The following is a 26,011-nucleotide window of genomic DNA, read 5'->3' on the forward strand; positions in this document are numbered from 1 at the left end:
TTATCATCAACCATCTCTGGCTGAGCAGGTCAATCGTAATCTGAGATCGGCGCTTACTGCATTTCATCATGAAGATCATTCCAGGTGGGATACGTCCCTGCATTGGTTGGCCTTTGCTTTGAATTCGGCAGTTCATGAGGCCCATAAGTTTACTCCTGCTTCTCTGATGTTTAAATTTGTACCTAACACGTATTCTACCAGAGACAATAGATCCCGATAATATTAGAGATCTATGGAAGAAGGCTAAGGCCAATCTTAAAGTTTCTCATGAAAAGGTTAGGGAAAGACATGATCGTGGACGGAGGCCCACCAATTTAAATGTAGGAGATCAAGTAATGGTAAAAAATTTGTTCCCGCGGGCAAGCTTGTCCCCAGATTTCATGGGCCGTGCATCATTTTAGATTTCCTGACTCCTGTTACATTATTGGTGAGCAATCCAGCCACCGAGAGAATCTTCAGGGTCCACATCTACCAGGTGAAACCTGTGTAATGTCATTGTTAACCTTGCCAGCAACGTTTAGTAGCAGTTCGAAGGTTATATTTTTGAGTGGCCTTCTGCCCAAATTATTTGATTTTGTGATATATATATTTTTGGATGTACGATCTTCCCCTCTGGTTTTCCTGCTATCTGTTCCCGAGTGGCCATTACCAAGCCCCCGTCTCCTGCAAATCCACACAATTGGCAAATGCCTTCCACGCCGCAGGCCCCTCAGCATCAAGAATAAAGATCGTACCCTCTATTCTCAAGTCACCAACAACTATTTTCTGTCGCCGAGATCTTACTGTTTCATTACCCCCGCAGCCGTTCGTCGCCGTACCACCACTGAGGTGGGGTACGGGCCCACTCCACTCCCGTGAAGTCTACTTGTGTATGGCGTGCCGGAGTCCATCTCCCGGCAAAGAGGCTGAAATGCGGCGCCCATACCGCCAACTCATCTGGGGACTGTAGATACACTTCTGATCTGCAGCGTCCTTCACCACGACTACACCTCTCATAGTAGCGGGAGAGGTGTATCTGAGGGTACTTGAGGGGTCCAGGCAACCTCAACTGGATATCGGCAGCGGCGGCAGTACTCGCCGTTAAAATTATCAACATGTATTCCACATTCTACGGCAACAAAGACATTCTTAAGCTGGAGTTAATATACCTTCCACCGGTCTACTTAAAAAAAAAAACTTAGAATTTTTTTTCTCTTCAAAGTTAAATAATAATTTTTTCAAAATTCTTCTGTGTCACCACTTGGAAGGAAATTTTTTGGGGAGGGGGTCTGTACCGGGAGGTACACATCTACGCCGCACATTTAAATCTTGCGCCTAAAAGAACTCCTCTTCTGGAGAAATAGTGAACTTGAAACTACACCTACTTCAACCATTACTCAGAAGATGTCACTACAGTAATTAGACGTAATTTTCTTATTTTGAAGTTTCATGCACTGTATGAAATTCTACGTGTTTTGTTCACCAGTTATCAAGAAGTTTGGACTTTCTTCAACAGATGTCTCTGCTAAAAAACTATGATCATGCACTCTGGTGCGAAGTGAGAGAACGTTTTTGAAGTTTTGTATTCATAAGTTTTTTCTTTACTAAATTTCGTTCATTCATTTTTGGGTTGGCAATATTTATCCTTTTTTTCCGCCAGTTTTGAATTTAGCCAATCACGAATTTCTGTAATTTTTCGCCTATCACAGGCTTCTTCTTCGATTTTGTGTGTAACTTTAAGGTAACCAATAAAGTGAGAGGGTGTGGCTTGATTATTCGTGAAAGGTCTCAAACTTTCCCTGAGGGTTTATACACTGCGGATTTTCACGTCTCTTGGCCAATTGATCGTCATCTAACTTAGTGTGTGTGTCAAGCAGGAGGCGGGAGGTGCCTCTTCCATCAGGCAGCAGTACTCCAACAATGTATGGCCACTTAACATCTTTATTTCTTGCTATCTCTGCGGTTTAACCTGAGGGAGAGGTCTGAAACCTTAACTATGTAACCTAACTTTCTGAAAATGTAACTTCTGCCGGCTTATGCAACAACTTCATAAAATCTTTGACTGTAAATCGGGGATAGAGAGTGAGGTACCCTCTCGAGCTCCCCTTGATATTGGTTTGAGGTGACTACGTTTTGCAACTGGTTTTCTTCCTTTCCGTAATGTCTGAAATTCTTTCTTATACGAGTCACCTCCATAGTTTGGGAATAGCCCCTGTTTCATCGGCCTAGTGCCCTTTAGGTTTTAGAATTCACATCTAGATGTGCAAGTATTCGCCTCCTTTCATTTTGTGTTCGGGCCATTTATTTAACTGTTATTTCTTTTACGCGAAGGCCCTATAGGTTGGGTACGAGATACCCCTGTTTCAGTTTGCAAGCGGGGCCATGGAAGGCCAAAAAGGTGTAAGATATTTTTGGTGTTGCCTTGAATTGGCTTGAAAACTGAGAGCCTGTTAGGTCTTTTTCAAAGTAAGATTACTGAATGCCTTTTGAAGGCTTGATATTGCGAGTTGGGAGCCAGCGCTCCATGTATGAGGGGATTTCTGCCCTTGTGTAAAATTGTAAAGTTGAGCTGAGAGCTCAGGAAATGTAAAACGAGGGGCTGAAATCCTTGATTATCAAACAGTCACTAAAGTTTGGGTTTTCTTGCTTTGTCTAAACTTTGTCATGGTACCTGATGTATCATTGTTATCTCACTAAGTGAGAATTTTGTTAACTTGTTGCTTTTTGAAAATATAACCTTCCATTTCAGTTTACATTCGTTCTTGACATAGTAGTTAGACCCATTCACCCCGGCACCTTCTTTCACCTCTGCTGGTCCACAGGTATCCCCGTAACAATTATTATTATTATTGTTAACTACTTAAGTTTTGTGCAGTAATATAAGAAGCAAGTATAGTACTGAATCTGAAATTTAGATGATGCATAGGAAAGCAGTTCACAGAATGATGACCAGATGGCAGCAGCAAGCAGTGAATGTTGTTGCTGCTGTCTTATCAGTACACACTACACAGATACAATAGGATCGATGACTCTAATGGGCCGTACATCAGCTCACTGTATCAATTCAGTAAGATGAACTTAAAATGAATCAAATATCCCGTCATTACTGTATAGCATCATAAGTAAGGTTACAAAAGCACTGCCCTTGCACCAGAAAAGCTAATACACAAGGTCAAAAACAATCTCAAAATTATAAAAATATGTCAATATATACAGTCAGTACTTTGAAAATAAATATTATATGAATATACAAACATACAAATTTATAACATGGTTTTTAAGCATGGATTCTATGCCCTTGACCACAAATGCAAGTAATGAGTCGGGTGTAGTATTTAGATATCAAATCCACTAAAAACATACAAGAAATCTAGGATGAATTACTTCTGCCCACATAAAAATAATGAAATGTAATGTACAAAAACAATATCGGCAAAGAATTCCCTAAATTACATATGAATATAGAAAAACACAGATAGCATATATCACATAAAATTTCCCACTGACAGTTTTAACTGGTGATGTATGTCCTCACTGAGAAATTCTATTCGCTCTGTATTGTTTCACAACAGTCCCCTTGACTCATAACTTAACATTTGGAACACAGGTCTAATAATCATCCAAAAGTTGTGATTTACAATATGTTTTGTTCACTTATTTGAATTCTAGATTATACTTCAGTCTTGATGAAAGATCTATTCTAAATGTTTAGGCAGTTATTTAGATATGTATTTATCCGACAGGGGCATAATTATCCATTATAAGTCAACACGAACATGCCCACGTGAGCCACAATTCCCGGTTAAAGACATGCTAAGAATTTCCAGTAACAGAGGTAATTTTGATAGTAGAAGACGGAACAAAACACTTGAAGTTGAGATAGATAGATCGATCTTGAAAAATCAAGTTGTTTGGTAGTATATCGTACCTTTGCAACCAGTACGTTAATTTAAAATGTTGTATTACTACAATAGTAAATCCTTCAACACATTTTTCTTTGTAGCACTGTTAAATCACAACGAATACACCACACACTTGAAATTACTATATAGACAGCACAATATTTCACCATTAAATACGAAAATTTGTGTTAACACTTATAAAAAAAATGGCTTAAATTTTCGTTTACCGTTGTCAGCTGAATTACATACAGAAGATAAAGACTCACATCACAGTGACATTGGCACACCTGAAAAGACATTCACTTTTGATAAACAAATCACGTATCCTCACATCAGACCCGCTTCAGCATCTCCCGAGGAAAATCTCCTTAGTTCTTATTTAACTGTGAAGATAAAATGACTCAAGGTTGCAACAACCAACACCCTCCCATTTTGAGAAAGAGAAAGTTGCGCAAGAAGTTGGTTTGCCGAACATGACGTATGTCTCCCAAAAGATTTCAAGGCATGCCAATGTTGATCGTCAAAATTTTCAGTGAAACATTCTATTTCACAGTGTGATCTAGAATAATTTCCTGAAATATTTATTGGACTGCAGGGACAGGAGGCACAGCAGGCTCCAGGAACTTCAATAGGTCTTCTCATGAAACAAATCTTCTGTCCGCTTCTCAAATTGAATTATCAGATCAATGATCTAGGTAAGTTACTAATTTAATTTTCCCCACATCTTCCTGTATATCCCTCCTCATTATTTTATTAAACCTATTTCTGATTCCCTGCTCTCTGTTACGACACAGCCCATATCAGTTCAGTTCTTCAGTATTCTTTCCCCTCCTGATCCCCAATGCGACACTTAATGACCTAGGCCAGACTTACACTTCCTGATTATGCAGAAAAAGTTTTTCAATTAACTTCAGACCACATTTAACCTTTTTTGGCCTAAAAATGTTGAGCCAGTATGGAACGGTACCCTGAACCAGGGGAAGTACGCCATGCCGTCTCTCAAAATATTCTGACTATACTTGTTAAAGAGAACAGGTTCATAAACAATAAAACATTTCCAAAAATATTAATTCAAGACAATCAAAAGTGGTCTCTCTCAGCTGCAACCTCTTCAGTGTGAAAATATAAAATAGGTATCAATCAATCAATCAATCAATCAATCAATCAATCAATCAATCAATCAATCAATCAATCAATCAATCAATCAATCAATCAATCACTCAACCAATCACTACTGATCTGCATTTAGGGCATTCGCCCAGGTGGCAGATCCCCTATCTGTTGTTTTCCTAGCCTGTTCTTCAATGAACGCAAAGAAATTGGAAATTTATTGAATATCTCCCTTGGTAAATTATTCCAATCCCTAACTACCCTTCCTATATACAAATATTTGCTCCAATTTGTCCTCTTGAATTCCAGCTTTATCTTCATAGTGTCATCTTTCCTACTTTTAAAGACATCACTCAAACATATTCGTCTACTGATGTCATTCCACACCATCTCTCCACTGACAGCTTGGAACATACCATTTAATACCAATATAAATGGTTTGTTATTAGTCAGGCAGCTCGTCTCCTTTCTCCCAAGTCACACAATGTCCAGCAGAAACCAGCATAGCACATAGTAACAGAAGTGTAAATAGCTTTCGTGAAATCGTCTTACTTCCCGAGAAGCAAAAATACATGAACGCTTTTAAGGAATTCATTGACACAAACAACAAAAACTAAGACCTGCAGACATTACTACAAGCTATTCATACAATTTCTGTTTCTACACGAGATTGGTCAGCACAATGAATTAAATAATGATGAAGAAGAGGAATTGTCTTCAGACAGCCAGCAATCCAGTGTTTATTTTTTGTGTTGGGCCATCTTCAACTACTTTTGATCCATCTTTTTATGCCCATACATGGGATTTCAAGGTATGGAGGCCAGCAGATAAAACTGCATGCAAGGAATGTGAAGGAGAAAGCGAATAAACAAACAAGAGCATACGGAAAATCCTAAAGAAGTACCTCACTTTTCTAAATCCCAACTAAAGCACTGCTTAAAATCTCTGAAACTTCAGCATCCATCATGTCAATAAGATTCAATCACAAGAACTATGATGCTGAAACCCTTCTACAACTATTTGTACCAACATCTACATTCTTCTCTGAATGAATACAACTGAAATGGAGAACGTGTGTGAAGTGTTTCGTGACATTAGCTGCAATGGTGCAAGCGGTTTGACCCCCAGTGGGAGGGCTACGTAACAGCCTTTTCCGATGCTAAATACAGCTAATCTGTAATCCAAGGAATGTAGAAGAAGTGTAATTTCTTGATATGAAAGAACTGGACAGTGCTCTATTGAATAAAAAAAGCAAAGGCCGGCTAGGTTAATTCCAGAGGGGAAAAAATCAGGCAAATCCACGGCCAGCCACCAGCCGTACACCAGAAGTGGTGAGGAATGTGAAGGCTCTTGTCACAGGTGGTAACCCTGCTTCCCAAAGGACTATCGCACATAAGTCGGGGATGTCTGTTTCAACAGTTAACACCTTAATCAACAAGGACCTGGAATTAGAAAAGCAGCATAAGCGCCAAGTTCACAAGCTGTTGCCTCATCACATTTCGGAAAGTCACACTAATGTAAGAAAGCTGTACCTGGCAGGGAACTGATGGAAAAATGTGGTGACATTAGACAAAGCATATGTGTACCTTATTGACTGTAATAAACCCCGCTCACCAAGCTCGATAGCTGCAGTCACTTAAGTGCGGCCAGTATTCAGTAACCGGGAGATAATGAGTTCGAATCCCACTGTCGGCAGCCCTGAATATGGTTTTCCGTGTTTTCCCATTTTCACACCAGGCAAATGCTGGGGCTGTACCTTAATTAAGACCCCGGACGCTTACTTCCCACTCCTAGCCTCTACCTATCTCATCATCGCCATAAGATCTATCTGTGTCAGTGTGACATAAAACAACTTGCAAAAAGAAATAATAATGAAGCCCACTCAATTTACTACTGCCCTGGAGACAAACAAATTTATCAAACATTGCATAAAAAAATGCCAGGAAAGTTTTTCAAGGGGTTTCATGATCATCGCTGGATACGGCTACAATGGTAGGTTAACCATTCGCCGTGTCACTAATAATGTGAAGGTGAACTCTACATACTATCAGCAAGAGGTTTTAACAACCATTTAAAACACAGATATCCCAGCACTGTAGGGGTGGGCAAAAAATCAGGTATCAGAACATCAAGATAAACCATCCAGCCACACCTCTCGTTTGACTCCACTCTTCTTAGAGAGGATGGAGATGGAAACTGGAATCCCTGCAATTCCTTTTACTAACATTCCACGGAAGGCACCTGATGGGTCACCCATGGGCTTCTGTGCATTTTGACTAATAAAAAGTGCCTTAGGATACAGAAATCCACACACTATCAATGGCCTCTGGAGACCCTGTCAGGAGGAATGGGATACGATATGCTGGCTCTGCGAGAAAGTTTTCTGCAATGGAAATTACGTTGTCAGACTACAGCTAGAAATGCTGGCTTTCCAAATGAGCATGATTGTTGGTGAAGACATGGTTTTCCATAAACTAATTACCCTCCAAACATAGTCTCAAGAGATCCCAAACGACCTTTTGTAAAGCAAAAAGCTCTGAACTGCAACAGTTCGTATCTGGCCCAGCTTGGTTCCATATGGACCAGGTTAAATAAAAATGATTATATTTGCTTTTCTTGTATGGTAAAAATCATGTTTTTGAGTTATGTTACAAAAAATTTGGGAGAATAAACTTGAAAAATAAATGTTTTGTTGTATTCAGCACCCAAGGTTTTGTTCTTTTTCAGACAGGGTTTTGAAACATTCTATGATTTCACTGATCCAACATGGCAAGCATAGTTCAAATTTCAGATCAAGAACCTGAATGTTTAAAGTGAAGACATTTCTCAGTCATTGCAAATTCAAAGGAGAGATTAAATTTCCATTAAATAGGTTTTTAGAGTCTGTAATCATCTACTAACCGTACTTCATAAAGTCCTATTTCTAGAATGACAGACCTAGTATAAGTTTTCAAATAGTTTGTAAATGCCAAAGTAGGAAATGATGACTGAGTCCAACTTACCATCCCTTTCTTTGAACGTTCAGTTACTGGGTGGGGATTTACTGGAGATGATGGCCGTTCAGCTTGTGCTTCTCGAGGAGGACTGCGAGACCGTCGTCGCTCACCATCTTGTAACTTGCGAGCCAGCTCCTCACTGAGAATGGTAGTTAAAATATTTCAGTTTGGTGTAATAAGCACATCGTTTAGGAATGGATGAGGAGAGGGAGATTTCTAGATGAAGTCTGTAATGGTGACAGTCTGAGCTTGTCTTCATGGAAATATTGGATAAAAATAACTGAGAATCTCAATATAATACTGGATAAAATAAAAATGTTAAGAAAATAAATGATTGTGACTCAAAAGATTTTATCTGCATGCAAAGGCTTCCATGAGATTGAAGATATTCATTAAAATGATGTATATCTTTAACAATATTATCGACTTCATATCGCTCAGAATGTTTTTGTCATGTTTTCGTTGAGGTTGTATTTCATTCCAGTTGATGCAGAGGTCTTTCTGGTATCTGTTAGAAAGATGAAGTTAAGTTGTACAAAGGCAGAATTCGGAGTATGCATTGTATTCATAAAACCACATGCACATGACTCTAAAAGCTCTTCAGATATCAAGCAAAACTAAATAAATGTTCATGCTTTAGCTACACGCATTTCAGAAGCATTAAAATGAACAGTGTTTTAACAATCTACGCAAGTATAAATAGTACAAAAATTAAAATACTCTCCTCAAAATAATAAAGACAAAGTTTTTATTTATTTTTAAATCTCTCCTTTGGTTCCCTATTCCAGATCTTCAGGGTCGGGTTTCGAATCAAAGACATCCATTGTTGCCTGTCTCTCCACCACTTTTTCCCTGCTTCCAATATTTCTTCTATCTTTCTTGCTCTCTTCTCTATACAGTGAAACCTTGGAATGCGAGTAACTTGGTCTACAAGTGTTTTGCAAGACGAGCAAACATTTTAAATAAATTGTAACTTGATAAGCAAGGTTTTGCAATACAAGAGTCATGTGTGCCTATGTTTCCCCCTCCCCTGTGCCTTTGTTTTCCCCTTCCCATGCCTCTCTCTTTCCTGGGAGAGTGTGTGTAATCATCTCCCGCGCTGGACTTCAGTTGGCGTGCCTCACTCGCATAGTCAGCACCGTACGGGTGTACATGTTTTGTTTCTTTCATTAATGTTATAACTGTTCTGCAACAATGGGTGCAGTGAATGAAAAGAAAGCTAAAAAGGAATTCGGTCAGTAGAAGGAGATGATTATGATGGAAGTTAAGAAGGAAATGATAAAAAAGCACGAATGAGGTATGCAAGTGTCTGATATTGCGAGATTTTATAACAAGTCTTCATCAACGATTTGCACAATATTAAAGAAGAAAGAGGAAATAAAAGGGATAGATACAGGAAAAGGAGTCAAAAGAGTATCAAAGCAACCGCCACGCGTTTTGGAAAATGTAGAAAAGTTGCTTCTCATTTGGATATATTATATATTATAAAGAACACTCTCCGTTGGCTATTTTAATCCTCTGATATAGCATCCTTGATGATGATGATGATGATGATGATGGTTTATTTTCAAAGGCTGACATGTTTGATACCTTTTTTACTTGCTGATATCAACTGTTTTCTAGGATATATTAGCATGTTGCCTCAGAATGACTAAATTGGAAGGATATTGAATAAAATTATTCAGAAATGAATGCTGAATGTAATGGCAACTTCATTGTGTGAGATGTGTTTTTAAAAGTGAATATGAGAGTGAGTGAGAAAGAGAGTGTATGTGTGCATGTGTTTGTGTGAATATGTATCATATTGGCAAATAGCAAGATCACTCTTAAAATTATTCCATATATAACTTTTTAACTAATGAAGTTATTTTAAATGTGACAACATTATAATGTATTGAGCAGGTGGATTCATAATAAAACTTTATTATTGTATATCAACAGATTTCAATACGGATTAAAACATGAGATTAGTCACTAGCAGAAGAGAATTCAAAGCCCGGTCACAAGCCCATGAAAGACAGTTAAACCCTGTTATTGTATGCTAATGCGAGCAGGGATTTAAAAGTAAAGCCCCTCCTTGTGTATCATTCCGAAAATCCACGAGCCTTCAAGAAATGCATGATGCAGAAGAATCAGTTAAATGTTATTGGGAGGTCCAACGCTAAGGCTTGGGTCACTCGCATTTTCTTCATTGAATGGATGAACAAGGCCTTTGGTCCTGTAGTGAAGAAATACCTTTCAAAAAATAATCTGCCGCTCATAGTCTTGCTGGTTTTGGACAATGCTCCTGCTCATCCTCCAGGCCTTGACGATGACTTACTGGAGGAATTCAAGTTCATTAAGGTTAAGTTCCTTCCTCCCAACACTACTCCACTTCTCCAGCCTGTGGATCAGCAAGTCATTTCGAACTTCAAGAAGCTATACACCAAATCACTATTTCAGCGATGCTTCGAAGTGACCGAAGGAACAAACCTTACCTTCCGAGAGTTTTGGAGAAATCATTTCCGCATTGTGAACTACCTGAAGATTATTAATAAAGCCTGGGATGGGGTCACCAAGCGAACTCTCACTTCCGCTTGGGGAAAGCTGTGGCCTGACTATGTTCTTGGACGTGACTTTGAGAGGATTGTTGTGACAATGAGCTGCCGATTGTCGATGAAATTGTGTCCTTAGGGAAGACCATGGCGCTGGAGGTGAATGACATAGACATTCAAGAGCTGGTGGAAGAACATAGCCAGGAACTCACCACCAACGAACTGATGGACCTGCATGGTGAACAACAGGAGGAGGTTATGGAGATCTCGTCCGAGGAAGAGGAGGAGGAAAAGTCAATGGAATCTCTCACTTCAACTGAGATTCTGGAGAAGTGCAAAATGTGAGAAACCGTGCAAAATTTTGTAGAAAAACACCACACAAATAAGGCTGTAGCAGTGCGAGTGGTGAATCTCTTCAATGACAATGCAATGTCACATTTTCGTGCAATCCCCAAAAAGAAGCAAAAGCAACAGTCATTGGACAGGTTCCTCATTAAAGTTGCACGAAAAGAAAACTATTCCAGTGAGCCAACAGATAGCAGTGATTCCGTTAGTGAAATTCGTGCAACACAATAATTCGTCTCATGTCATCTTTTGTCTCCCTCACATCAACAACGATTCTATTGTAAGGTAAAGTGCAATTTAATTTGTTTTACATTATGTTTTGTTTTAGAAATGTTATGAGAATAAATATTTTTGTGTTGTGGATGAGTCATCCGCATTTCAATTGTTTCTTATAGGAAAAGTTGCTTTGATATACGAGCGCATTGGATTACAAGCATATTGCCGGAACGTATTATGCTCGCAATCCAAGGTTCCACTTTACTCTCTACACAAGTGGGGAATTGAATCCATCCACCTCTTTCGAGGCCCTCTTGTGGTCTCTTTCATGTTGGTTTCTCTGTAAACACTTCTTTGGAACTCTGTCTTCTCCCATTCGCATCATGTAATACAGTGCTCAAAATGGTTTGCATATAATGATTTCACATGGTATATTTCAGAGTACCCCAAGCAAATTTACAGTATGCACTGTAGGCCAATGTCTGAGGCACATGCTGGGCTGAGTGGCTCAGACGGTTGAGGCGCTGGACTTCTGACCCCAACTTGGCAGGTTCGATCCTGGCTCAGCCCGGTGGTATTTGAAGGTGCTCAAATACATCAGCCTCATGTCCGGTAGATTTATTGGCATGTAAAAGAACTCCAGCAGGACAAAATCCAGGCACCTCAGCATATCCAAAAACCGTCAAGAGTAGTTAGTGGAACATAAAAGCAAGAACATTATTATATGAGGCACACAGTGATGCTAAACTCAGATCAGGTTTGATATTTGTCCAATAGGAGGCATTTGTCATGTTGATCAGTTTAATATCACTTGTAAGGTCGATGATGCATAGACAGCACATGTAGAATTGAGTTAAACGTGGCTACTGACCGCATTCAAGTTGTGACATTGCTGCAAGATGGATGCCAACAAGTGGATGTTGCTGCTCATTATGGAGTGAGCCAAAGTGATGTCTACAGAATTTGGAAGTAGTTCAGGGAAACACAAACAATTGCTGATCAACAATGGATGGAACGCCTACTCAAAACAAGTCATGGAGAGAATCGATATTTGTTGCTTTCAGTACTTCATAGGCCCATTGCTACTGCCACCTTATTCTGCCACAATATTTGGAGTGTCACCAGTGTGAATGTGTCAGGTCAGAAAATGAGAAATGCATTCCACAATGGAGGACTGATATCAAGGAGGCCTGTGTGAAAAGCTCCTCATAAACCACACCTCAGGGCAGCTCATGTGAAGTGGGCAACAACTCATAGCCCACAGCATTAGGAATAGTGGGAGTACAGGCTCTTTTCTGATGAGGTCACCATAAACTTGCACCTATACAACAGGAGCATTAGTCATTAGACTATCTGGTGACAGAATGAGTCAATCTTGGAGTGCCATCAGCAGCAAGGGCATTACATCATATTCTGGGGTGGGATCATATTCCATAACCGCACTGATGGCCATGGTTGTTAAGGCATCAAGTCTACATGATCTTACACTGCATTTAGCTGGTTCAAGTCCCATTGGTGGAAAAAATATCCACCATCAGAATGTTGGCCAGCAGGGTAGGTGAAATGGTGGTATACAATTTCTAATCATTAAATTGTGTGCCAAAAGCCTGGATTCAATTCCAAACCTCCCTGCAGTGTTCATATAGAGTGAGGGCATTTGAAGCTGTTGATGGTGATTCATCCATCAGATGGAGACACTAAGCCTTGAGCAGACCCTTTGGTGTTATTCGACAAGAGCAGGTTATGAATGTATAATATAACTATTTATTATAGTTATATTATACATTCAGACCAGTCAATACGGACCAAACACAATATTAACCTATCATGGTTAAGTTTATTAACAGTAAGAGCAGGTTATGTGCCAACATCGGATTTCACCCTATCCCTACATCATTAACATCATCATCCCACGCACAGACGCGCAAGCATCCAAGGGCATCAAATAGAAACACGTGCATCAGGTGAGCTGAACATATCCTCGCACACCCCCGGAACAAAAAATTTATACGCTAAAGAAATAATAATGTCTGGTAAAAGCACGCCTCTAATTCCTATCCACAGTACCATCACTCTTCTAGTACAGTATACAGAGACAACATTCTCCATCCTGAGTTTTAGGTTTTGCTGCCAATGTGGGCAATGGCTTGGCTTTACACTAGTGGATGATAATGCTTGTGCCCATGGGTGGGCAATCAGTTTCTTGAGATGCATGGCATACAGCGAATGGTGTGGCCGGTATGATATATGGACATGAACTGCACTGAACATGCTTGATGTGAACTGAAGAGAGCAATTGCTCACCATCCTATCTGACTGAAGCTGCTATCCAAGAGTGGAATTACCTGACCCAAAACAAGGAGGATTCTTTGGTGCTGAGCATGCCTTATGTTCAAGCATACCTCAGGGCCTGAGGTGGCCATGCACAGCTTTGATCTGTCACATCACGAACAAGAATTTTGTGTTCAAAATCCCTCATTACCAACTTTGTGTTTTGTATAGTTGACTGCATGTTATTTTCTTTAATGTACCTACATTTTTTTCTGCGTATATTATAGTGGAAGCCATTGCTTTTGAGTTTCAACTCTGTTAATTTATAAATGTTAGGTTCTTCAGTCCGTTGAAACTAATTTTTGAATAAATAATATTTAGAAAATACCTGAATATATATATATATACAGCAATAGATTATACCTGAAAAAGAAACAACTTAGTTCAAGTAGAATGACACGTTTCATTCTTGAAAGATCACCATAAGATTCTTTCAATCACACATTTTTTTAATTTTTAATTTTTTTAAAGGTGTAGTATATAACTTAAGAATTGATTAATATTATTAAGACATGTGAAATGAAATAGCATATGGCTTTTAGTGCCGGGAGTGTCCAAGGACATGTTCGGCTCGCCAGGTGCAGGTCTTTTGAATTGACACCCTTAGGTGACCTGCGCACCGTAATGAGGATGAAATGATGACGAAGACAACACATACACCAAGCCCCCGTGCCAGCGAAATTAACCAATGATGGTTAAAATTCCCGACCCTGCCGGGAATCGAACCCGGGACACCTGTGGCCAAAGGCCAGCACGCTAACCATTTTGCCATGGAGCCGAACATTAAGACATGTAAAACCATTTATGTTAAAACCTGTGTCCACTCTTCCAATAACTGTTGAATGTTATAACTTATATTAATGAAGTACTCCTCTTGGGGTTTTCTTCTTTTTCTTCTTCTTCTTCTGAAATTTCTTGAGCTCTGCTTAATAGCCATTAACTTAAGGGAAACACATTTTAATTTTCACTCGCTATTTCTTAAATTGTTCGTCACATTTAGAAAATGTAGTTTTGCTATGTTATTATGTTACAAAATATTGACAGGTAGTGGAGGATATGATTTGAGTTTGTTCAGAATAATCACTATGCAAAAGAATTTATATATTAATATTACAGTTATCCAAAAATTCTTGAATAGCTGAGAAAAGTGACAGTGTAGGGTGTTTAAAAAGACTGGGTACAGTTGTTGGAACTTGTACTTTTTGTGATATCAGTAGATGTAAAGACTGTTTTCTATGTAGTGTGAAATGGGAGCATTGAAAAAAAAAAAAGGCTTATGTCTGCAATGTTATTATTACATGAACACATGGGTGAACCTGTCAGTTTAAATCTGAATTTATAAGTCGGGATAAGAGCGATTAAATATTAAGCTGGTAAAATGGTAGTAATATGCCCTTGTGAACATTTTGTTTCATAAAACCATGGAAGGCGGGGAATGAGCGGATGAATTTGATAGTAATACTTTCCCTTTAATTTTGCCGATTGTGTCCAGTTGTGTTACCAGTTTTGTTTAATAGTAAGTTTAATTAACCGGATGTAATCTGTGAATGGAAGGGCAATTGCAGCATTGATACCATTTCCATATGCAGCATTTTTTGCCAGTTTATCAGCCTGATCATTACTGATGTTGTTGGAACGTCCCTTTATCCATTTTAGAGTAATATAATAGCCAACTTTTTCTAATTCAAATAATAGTCGCCTTATGTTGCATATATACCATTTTTAATTATGTGGCATTAAGCTGTGAAGTACATTTAAGGAACCTGTAAAAATTATGGCCTTTGGGATATAGCGATGTTTTATGTAGAGGATAGCCTACCTTATAGCAAAAGCCTCAGCAGTAAATAATGAGATATTTAGGAAGGATAAACTGTTCACTGACGTTACCATACCTGTCAACTTTCCGAATGACATATCAGCAAAATCCCCGTACGTCAAAATACGTGGGAATCCAATGCACCGACATGCAGTAAAACACAACAAAATTCATGTATTTTATTCACTTCAGATTATTCACTTCAGATAATTACGAGTTCAACAGCATTAATATAAAACACTACATGCAACCAATGACATTATAAGGCACAAATTATTTCACCTCAGTTAAACTAACACAAGTATCTTCAGAATGCATCAATGAAATCTACTTACACAATGTAATTTGTTCATGTACATGATTAATTAAAACTTTGAAGTAAAGAGTATGTTGCTGTACATAATGATGCACCCGAGTTATTTACACCATCACTCACGACTAATTCAAACTTTGAACTAAAGAGTATGTTGTTGCACATAATTATATGCAGCCAAGTTATTTACATTATTTACACTATCACACACACATCTTCACTCTGACTTAAAAGCTAAAGTTGTGGCTTGCTTTGCTTTCTTCAGAAAGTCAGTAGAATATGTGTTTGTATAACATGCTTCAGAACTTCTGGTCTTCAAAATGGAAATGTCTTCTAGAGTTCCATTGGACATCGATGACCTGTTCTTCTTAATCAAGCAAAAAATTTGTTCACACTCTGCATTACTATGTGATATGGTAAGAACAGATAGCATGAATCTAGAAATGCTCTTATATTTATGTACATCAGCTCCACGGATGTTCAATAACTGTGCACATTTTGAATCGTTTGCAACTTCTTTCAACACTAGATAAATTGTCTATCTGAAGAGCCACAAACTGGCTTTGGAGTTCATTCATTCTCTTGTTTAATTCTCTCTTTTGCACAAAATAAGAGTAAACTTCTCCAAAAAGAAATTAACAGAACGGAATCAAGTTTAGCAACCTGTGCATGTTTTAACACATTGTTCTTAAAAGGGATCGTGTTAACCATGTAGTTACAGGCTGCACAGAAATAGTTTCTGTCTGATGAGAAAAACAGAGATTTGTCATAACCAAGTTTGATGTTTCAATGCTAATTACCAGTTCTCCATCATCCTTCACCATCCTTCTGATTCTGGATTGGGTGATACTGGACATCAAGCAATGCAGACTGTTTAACTACACTTGGCTTGACAAGCTTGGTGAGCATCTTTTTCAATAGATCTATCATTAATTCAAACAGTACATGGATATTGGGAGAAGCACTCTGTAGGACAGTATTGATCTTATTATATGATGGGATAGTGTCACATGTAAAAAAAAATACAAAATGCCCTGTTAACATCAGAGGAAAGAAACAAACAGCTTTTCTTCACAAGATATAGTGGGATTCAGGTTTCTGAGAACAGGTGAGTCACGTTTGATGCTTGATGCTTGATGATGAGTGTTATTTAAAGGGGGTCTAATATCAAAGGTATCAGCTCAGTCACGTTTGAAAGAACATGCCATTCTTTTGGCAGAAAATGAGGAGGAGGAGGAGGGAGAATCACATAGTCTCTTAATTTGTTTGTCATCAGAATGACTGTGAGTGTGTCCTTTGGGAATAGTAAAAAAAAAAAAAAAAAAAAAGATAAATTGGCAGAAGTATTTGGAGTACACACTACCACCTCATCCTTAAAAAATGAAAGAAGTGGATAGTACTGATCTAATAATCTGTCTATCAGCTGTCCTTCCCAGAATAACTTGTTTGCCATTTGCTGGTCATAGTTCCTGTCCCCCATGACCATAGCCTCAACCTACCCATGTGTTCTCTGCCACAACCACCACCATTACTACCATATCGACATAATATTGAACACCTGGCTAGGGATAACCAACTTGTGCACACATGCTTCAACAACTTCTTTGTTTGTTTTTCATGCATACTTTGAAATTTCTGAATATGTTATTTTCTTTTGGCACTTTCCCGAAGTAATATAAAATATCAACAAGAATCTTGTCAATTCTAACTTATAGTTGCAGCAGCTTTTTCTGCAGCTCAGTTAATTAGGTGGCAGCTGCAACCAATGCCAAAAATATCCTGATGAGCTTCTATCACAACTGCTAGAACTCCATATTTCTGTCCAATCATAACAGGAGCATTGTCAGAACAGAACGCCAGACAGTTCTTAATTGGCACTTTATTTAATTCCAACTGTAACAATAGCAATTTTCCTATATTGCACCCTGTCGATCCCCCTTCCAATTCTGGTATCGATAAAACAGTATTTACAGTGATTTCTCAAGCGGCATCATAAAAAGTTACCACTCTGGGATACAACTTGGAATTGGTATCATTGCTTCCATGTGTCGCCAAAAAAATTGGACTATTTTGTAAACACGTAACAATGTCCTCTGTTGCAGTACGCGCCATTTTGTTTAGGACACACGTTTTTATGCGACCACAACCATACCTTTTTGCGATTTCCAACATAGCCTTTCTGAACAAAGCTCCTGCATGATCAGCTGCACTCAATGGAATGTTGTGCTCCATTGAACAAGAAGTAAACAAGCACTCTGCCTTCATTACATCGTAAACATTATCTCCAGCTTCGGCAAAAAACTGTTTATTTTCTTATTTTCTAACTTAGACTTCAAATTACCAAGATGTTTAACACACTTTACATGATTAGTCAGGCCGTTTTTGCCATCATGTGCTATGTTAATATCACAAGAGCACACAGTACAAAACGCAAATTTGTCATCTTTTCTCAATTTCTGTATACATGGGAAACTCAAAGAAAAGGTTTCCCTAAACACCTGATGGCGACGTTTTTTTTGTAGATTTCCTCATGATTACCGATGAAGTCGATCATAAGACAAAATAAGCAACGAACACAATTCATGTTCCTCCACAACTACATAACCTCAGCTTCACAATACGTGGCAATAAATATGAAGCAAATTCAGCGACGAATATAATTCACATGTTTTTTTCGTAACTACAACATGACCTTTTGTAATTCGTGGTGAAGAACAAACAAACTTTTTTTATATACAGGGCAGTAAATGTTGTAATCGAACAAATCAATGCAAAGAACAAGTGTACAGTTGTCCAAGAGTCAGTCTCCTTCAACACAAACAAATCAATACCGAACGACTGGGATTCAGGACGCATCCCGTATTCCCATCATAATCTATGAGTTTCATTTCCGTATTGATTGCTACTACAACATAAAAATGATATGGAAGCCTCCACCTTATCAATACAGTGTTTATTTACTATTGATTACAGTAAATCCAGTACCGGTTTTGACCCTTATGGGGTCATCCTCAGCTGTCATATATCAAACTAGTTTCAAAAACATCACATTACAAAGCGTTGCATATGTATGAAAACTGACCCAATTTGACAAATGATTAAAAACAAGTTAAATGTTAAAATAGTAAGAATAATAAGATGGGTCTTTTCCTCTTTAACTTTAAAAGTTACATGTTGTGAGAGGCATGTCACCTCATTATTTCGTTGATCTAATGAACATCAATTAAAATTTTTACATTACTTATGTATACTGATATTTGTGAAGTTATTACTATTTACATTTGTGATATTGAGATATTACAATGTTTTAAAAAATTATATGTACATAAAAAGTTGACCCGATATAACAGGCCGTTTAGAGAATGAATGAAGTACTAAGAACAAAATAAAATGGGTCATCTTTCTACTCTAATTTGTTACATGTTTGTTGTTGCTACAATATTCCTGTTGGTATGGTAAGTACACAGGTATTATGGAGTGCTACTATTTAATGTTGAAACTTATAACTGTTTTTAGTTCATTCCAGTGTTTTCTTCTTCAGATGATTGTATAATATTGCAGGTGATATAAGTATCTTGAAGATTCTAGACGTTGCTATGAAGAATTACGTCTTAATTTATAATCGGTCGGATGCGTTGTCTGTGTATTATATTCTCAGTATGTACTAAATGCTGAGTTAAAATTGAATATAATGAGCTGAAGTTTATTTAGTTACAGTGTGCATCTTAGTATAGCATTATACTATGTCAAGTGTCAAACAATATACATTCTGATGTCTTGGGTGATAGCGTGAGGGCTTCTTTTATGTTGTAGGCCGTATTGTCTGTAAATAGAAATAAATTGTGTAAAGAACGGCGTCTGATGAACTGTAAGGAGTGAAGTATGTGTGTGTGTGTTGTACTTACGTTGGGTGTTGACACTGTGTGCGTTGCACGGCTGCTCGTCGAGATCTGTAGCGTGTTAGTTTGGGACTGTTGCTCGCGGCTGTAGAGGGGAGGTTTGGAGGGATGGGAGGAACTCACAGCCGCACGCCTCTACGCGCACGGCCAACTCGCCCGGTGAAGCTTGTTCTGGCGCGAACTTTAAAAAGAGGATCTTGGTACGTAAAATCATAAAATATTATAGTTCATCCTTAAAACTGCAAAACACACTGTCTTTCCGTACATTTTATGGACAAACCGTAAAAGTTGGCAGATATGAGTTAAGATTCAGTATGTAATATGCAGCACCTGTGCCTTTGTTATGTTTAGAGCCATCGGTTTATATTATGAGATTAGGTTTTAGATTATGTATTGCCATTTTAACTGCTGGGTTAGGTGTATCGGATATTTGCAATGTACCTAGTGTTTACAGTGCACTATGTCTTCTGGTATGGGCTAGAGCAATTTTGTTACTTTCATTGATCTGTCTCTGTCTTATCCTTGGCTTTGACAATATGAAAGTGACTGAGGTATGAGCGATGCTAGTAATGCCATTCCTTGTGCAGCCAGTCCCTGCTATGAATGGTGTGAAAACGTTGCTCATAGGGTCGGCTGGCGCATGCATTTCAGTGATCTTGGCAGACTGATATGTAATAGCAACTTCTGGCTTGGTGAGGAAAGCAACGGGAAACTACCTCACTCCTCATTTCCATAGTACGCCTCTTCAGTGATGCCTAGGCCATCTATGACAGCTGATGGCAGAGCTGTTAAGGATCCAACCAGCCTTAGGGCTGAAGACTGAACATACATACACTGTTGTTAAAGAAAATATGTTGGGACGCAATAATATTAGGTTTGTAATGCATAACGTTATATGCCATCGTACTATATGGAAGTGAAGGACTTTGTTGAATACTATTTCGATATTGTTGTGTCAGATGAAAGGCTGCTAACAGTCCAGGGTTTCGTGATTCATGTTGAGTATGTTCTCTATATTCCGTCAATAGTTGTATTTTAGGTAGTACAGGATGCTTGGCTAGGGCCATTCTTTGAAGTAAATATTTGGAAACTAAATATAATCTTTAGTCAAGGAAGAGTTTAATGCCCCAATAGATAATCGGAGTGCTTTATGTTGAATTACGCTGAGCTTTGGAATGAGAGTTGATGATTCAATATCAAAATAAAAGAATCCGTAATCTAAATGCGATCATATGGTATGCCTGTAAAGTAGTAAAGCCGTTACTGGGTCAGAACCCCATTTACGTAGAATTATCATTTTTAATATATTAGTAAATCTTTACGTTTTCACCTTTAGGTGTTCAAAATGAGGTCTCCAAGACAGTTTGTTATCTAAATATATGCCTAAATATTTGTGTACTCCTACAATCGGAATTGTAATATTATTGAATGTGAAAGATTCTTTATTATAGTTGCGTTTATGTGTGAAAATCGTGGCCACATTCTTGGTAGGGGATAATTCCAAGGTGTGATTATTTAACCCTGGAATGGTATGATGTCATAATTTTTACAAAACGTAACACAAATCTGATTGCATAGAACAAGTTTCTGCGCTGACTTTTCTGGCCCTCCCAATGTCTTTCCCCACTCAACTCACAAGGTCGGTGCACGTGCAACCGTCGTGCTGGAAGCTCTTGTTTTAGAGCTTTTGACGTCACTTCGTGAATGTTACGATATCATACCGATGGTGCAACTATTTTGCATAGATCAAATATTCGTCGTTGTTGTTGTTGTTGACTTAGTGTGTTGAAAATTAGTACCATAGGCTATATTAAGTATATCTTTTTATTTGTTTTTGTCGAGTTTTACGCTGTTTTTTAGACTACTAGTTTTTTATAAAATGGCTTTGTCACCATCGGAGATTGACAAACTTTTAAATGGTGATAGTTTTGATACCGATGAAGATGAAGGAGATAGCGGAAGTGAGTCAGAAAATAACATTTTAGCATACTCTGGGAGTGACGACTATATACCTTCAACCTCAGATGAAGAATTTCGTGAACAATTGAAGAGAAAACGTCGTGGTCATTCATCAAATGAAAAGAATTCAATGTACACATCAGGAGTGGTTGGCCCACACAGCACTACTACACAAGTTCCCGACACCCCTCGTCCCTCTGGTAGTTGTGGGACAAAATCGGTTACAACTCTATCTGATGAATCAAGACCTGATAGTAGTAATACTACTGCTGCTACTACTACTATTACTGGTTCTTCAGGATCTGCAAGCTCGATTCCACAACGAACGACAAAAATAATCAAAGGAAAAAACTGTTATTTCTGGACTGAAAATCCTCCAACCGTAAGTACAAGAAATACCCCTAGAAATATTGTGAATATCCAACAACAGCCTAAAGGCAGCAGTAAAGATGTTCTAACCCCTTTAGATGCGTTTCAGTTGTTCTTTACTGACACTATGGTGAACTCAATCGTTACTCATACAAATGAAGAAATAGTGAGAAAGCAAGCCAACTACAAAACAACTCAGTTTTCAAACAGTCAAACCTCTCCCACAGAGATAAAGGCACTCTTGGGAATTCTAATATTCTCTGCTCTCCTCAAGGACAATAGCCTAAATACAGCAATAATGTTTGATCCTTCTGTAAGTGGTAATGTTTACAGAGTTTGCTTTAGTGAAAAGCGATTCCAGTTTTTATTAGATTGTCTCAGATTCGATGACAAAACTACCTGAGCTGAGAGAGTAGCGACAGATCGCTTCGCACCTATAAGGGACCTTTGGGAAGCTTTCATGAAATCATGCATAGACAACTACGAAGCTGGCCCGTATCTCACCATTGATGAACAGCTGCTTGCATTTAGAGGCAGATGTCCATTCAAAATGTATATGCCTAAAAAGCCAGCTAAATATGGGCTAAAAATTGTTATGGTTTGTGATGCTGGTTCTAAGTATATGTTAGTTGCTGAGCCATAGTTAGGGAAACAAAACAACTGTCGAAGGCCCTCTTTCCCACTACTATGTGAAAAAGTTAATGGCTCCATTTCATGGATCGAACCGCAACATAACAATGGATAACTGGTTCACAACCGTTCCGTTGGCTGATGAATTGCTCAAGGCTCCTTACAAGCTGACATTTTTAGGAACGATCCGCCTAAACAAACCAGAAATACCTTTGAGTATGAGATCAACGAAGAACAGGGACATTGGAGATGCAAAATACCTGTACGGCAACACTTCTATCGCACAAGGCTAAGAAGAACAAGGTAGTTTGCCTTATTTCCACAATGCACCAAGACAAGGGAGTGAATCAAGATGGCAAAGCAGTTATGACTGACCATTACAACCAGACCAAAGGAGGAGTAGATACTCTTGATCAAATGGTTTCAGTCAGATCTAGTGCACGGAAAACAAAAAGATGGCCACTCTGCATTTTTTATGACTTGATCGACATCGGAGGAGTTAATTCACTTATTATTTTGAACAGGGTCTTGAGTTCTAGAAAAGAACAAACCATGACAAGATCAGCTTATGTGAATCAGTTGTATCAACAGTTGGTTTTTCCATGGCTAGAACAGCGCTTGACTATCAGAAATCTTCCGAGGGAGCTAAGAAGTATGGTCTTCAGTGTTCTTGGCCGAAAAGAAGCAGCAGATCCAGCTCTTCCTAGGATGGATAAGAAGAGAACAACTTGTAAACTATGCCCAACTGAAAAGCGAAGAATGACAGCCAACTACTGCAACAAGTGCGACACTGCGCTCTGCGCGGAGCACCGCGGTGATATCTGCAAAATCTGCAGCGCCTGAATCAACTGCAGCATCATCAAGACATCATATCATTGCAAGTAAGATTTATTTTGAGCTATTACCAAAACGTTTTGATCATTTAGCCCTCTGTTTAAACATATAATTTAGTTTTAAAAATTAATTTCAATTTTTTTTTCAACTTTTCAGACGGACTTAACTGCTAGGTGACGTCGACGACTAGACAATGCTTGACATTGTTCCTCAATAAACTTAGCTTTTATATTAAATGTATTTTCATCTTTTAAAAGTATGTAAAAAGTTTTGATTTTTCATTTCCATTTTACCAAAAAAATTGTTTTTTCTCAAGATCGTAAAAAATACGACATCATACCAATGATGTAAGTTTTAAGCATCATACCATTCCAGGGTTAACAATGACATGGCATCATTTAAAGCTTCATTAATATTACTTCTGCACTCTTGCAGACATTCATTGTAAGAGTAAATTACTATATCATCTGTATGAATTAATATTCTAGCATCTTGTGTGATTATGTCTTCTAATTCTTTTAAGTATGAAGCTAATAATAGACCACTTATAAGTATAAGACACCTGCTGTGGGATGAGCAAATACCCATGAAAACAAAAATGACATTGTACAAGTCCTATTATACACCAATTCTTACATACAGTCTCAAAACCACAACACTGACCAATAGAGATAATTCCAAACTTCAGGCAGCTGAAATGAAATTCCTACGCACTATGATCCAGAAAACCAGGAAAGACAAGATTAGGAATGAGAAAATTAGAGAAGAAGTAGGAATAGATGATTCTCTCCTCAATAAGATTCAGATATCAAGACTGAAGTGGTTTGGTCACATGAAGAGGATGCCAGTAAACAGAACAGCAAGGAAGGAATTTGACAGAAAAGTAGAAGGAAGACGACCCGTGGGAAGGCCACGAAGGAAATGGATAGATTTAGTTAAGAACGACGTACTGCTGAGAGGTCATGATTGGGCAAGTTCGTGGAGGAAGAATGGTACAAGGACAGGATGAGATGGAGGGGGCTCATATACCACACCTGGGAAACTGGAGATGGCTTAGGATGATGATGATGATGATGATTATAAGTATGAAGCTAATAATAGACTACTTATAATATTGCCTTGAGGCAATCCATTTGATGCATACCAGACATCAGTATGAGAGGTCTGTGTTGTGATTTCCATATGCCTAAAGTATAATAGATTTTTTAATATGCTAATAAAGATATTGGGGAGATTCAACTTTATGAGTTGTGTTAATAAGATGTGTATAGGCACGTTGCCGCATGCAGCTTTTATTGATTATTTTCACCATGTTAGTTAATCCTGTCCATATTGACTTATATTCAAATTTCTATAGAACACTTTCCTGCCTTGTCAATACTTTACATATTTTATTATACTTAATTACCACACATGTTTCGAGAGCTAACTACTCTCTTCTTCAGCGGTGCCAAAACATCAATAATCTTTGGACTTGGTACATTGGTACATATATACTTATCAACAGAATAATTATATACAAATCTTGAAATTTTAAAAATATTTCTTTGTGTTTCAACTTTTACTTACTTACTATGTCATTTATTATAGATTTTAAAATAGAAATTTTCAAATCATAAATGAATAAAATCTATTAAATTAGTCACTATATGCTAAAATTTTAAATGTGCTCTGCTTTTGGAACTTACGCCCTTATTTACATTTATAAAAGAAATAAAATGCTTCTTAGTGTTTAAATTTACATTTACATTGTCACTTCATAAAGCACTTGAAATATAATAATTTTTGATTCATAAATAAATAAATAAATAAATAAATAAATAAATAAATAAATAAATAAATAAATAAATAAATAAATAAATAAATAAATAAATAAATAAATAAATAAATAAATAAATAAATAAATAAATAAATAAATAAATAAATAAATAAATAAATAAATAACTCCTATTAAGTTAGTCACTATGTTGAACTTAAAATATTTTCTGCTCTCTTCCTCAAATTTTCTCCTTTCCTTAAGTCCTAAAAAAGAAAGAACATATTTTAATGTCTAATCTGTAATTCTATTACCCTATTTATTCCAATAATTGTCCTTTAACTTACTGCTATATTTCTGAGACCTCTCATATAAATCGGAATTTCCTCCTCTTTATCCCATTCGACCCTGCCAATTCCAATTCCTTTAAAATAAACAACCAACAAACGAACTTTAGAGACATTCTTTGCAAAAAAGACGACAACTCGGATGACTGGGGAATTTTATTTTACTTACTTCAGTTTCAACTAAATTTATCCACAAATTCAAATGACATAACACTGGTCTGAACCAAACAATATGTCCTCGCTTGCTGTCAATGACCTTACGGGGCGAACTGCTACTATGCTGCCGGTTATGTAATGACCTTGCTAGCCCTCAAATTCCTTTAAATAAACAAACAACAAACCATCTTTTAGCGACATACACTGACTGACAGAGCAAATGCAACACCAAGAAGGAGTGGTCAGAACTTTATGCTAATTGCAGGGTAGACTGACGTCACTGAGGTATGCTCATGATGTGAAATGCGCCGCTGTGCTGCGCACGTAGCGAACGATAAATGGGACACGGTGTTGGCGAATGGCCCACTTCGTACCGTGATTTCTCAGCCGACAGTCATTGTAGAACGTGTTGTCGTGTGCCACAGGACACGTGTATAGCTAAGAATGCCAGGCCGCCGTCAACGGAGGCATTTCCAGCAGACAGACGACTTTACGAGGGGTATGGTGATCAGGCTGAGA

The 26,011-nt window shown here is 37.9% G+C and overlaps 1 protein-coding gene across 4 annotated transcripts in view; it reads right to left on the reverse strand.

Annotated features, from left to right (window-relative positions):
• The window catches only part of LOC136864136 (ubiquitin carboxyl-terminal hydrolase MINDY-2), a 424,681-nt gene that overhangs the window by 62,096 nt on the left and 336,574 nt on the right, over positions 1 to 26,011 (reverse strand). For all 4 annotated transcript variants that reach the window (XM_067140761.2, XM_067140760.2, XM_067140762.2 and 1 more), the window contains one exon: positions 7,994 to 8,126. In XM_067140761.2, coding sequence (XP_066996862.2) covers positions 7,994 to 8,126 — 133 coding nt within the window. The remainder of the gene's footprint in view (positions 1 to 7,993; positions 8,127 to 26,011) is intronic.

This window comes from Anabrus simplex, chromosome 2 (genome assembly GCF_040414725.1).
Source record: "Anabrus simplex isolate iqAnaSimp1 chromosome 2, ASM4041472v1, whole genome shotgun sequence".
Taxonomy (NCBI): domain Eukaryota; kingdom Metazoa; phylum Arthropoda; class Insecta; order Orthoptera; family Tettigoniidae; genus Anabrus; species Anabrus simplex.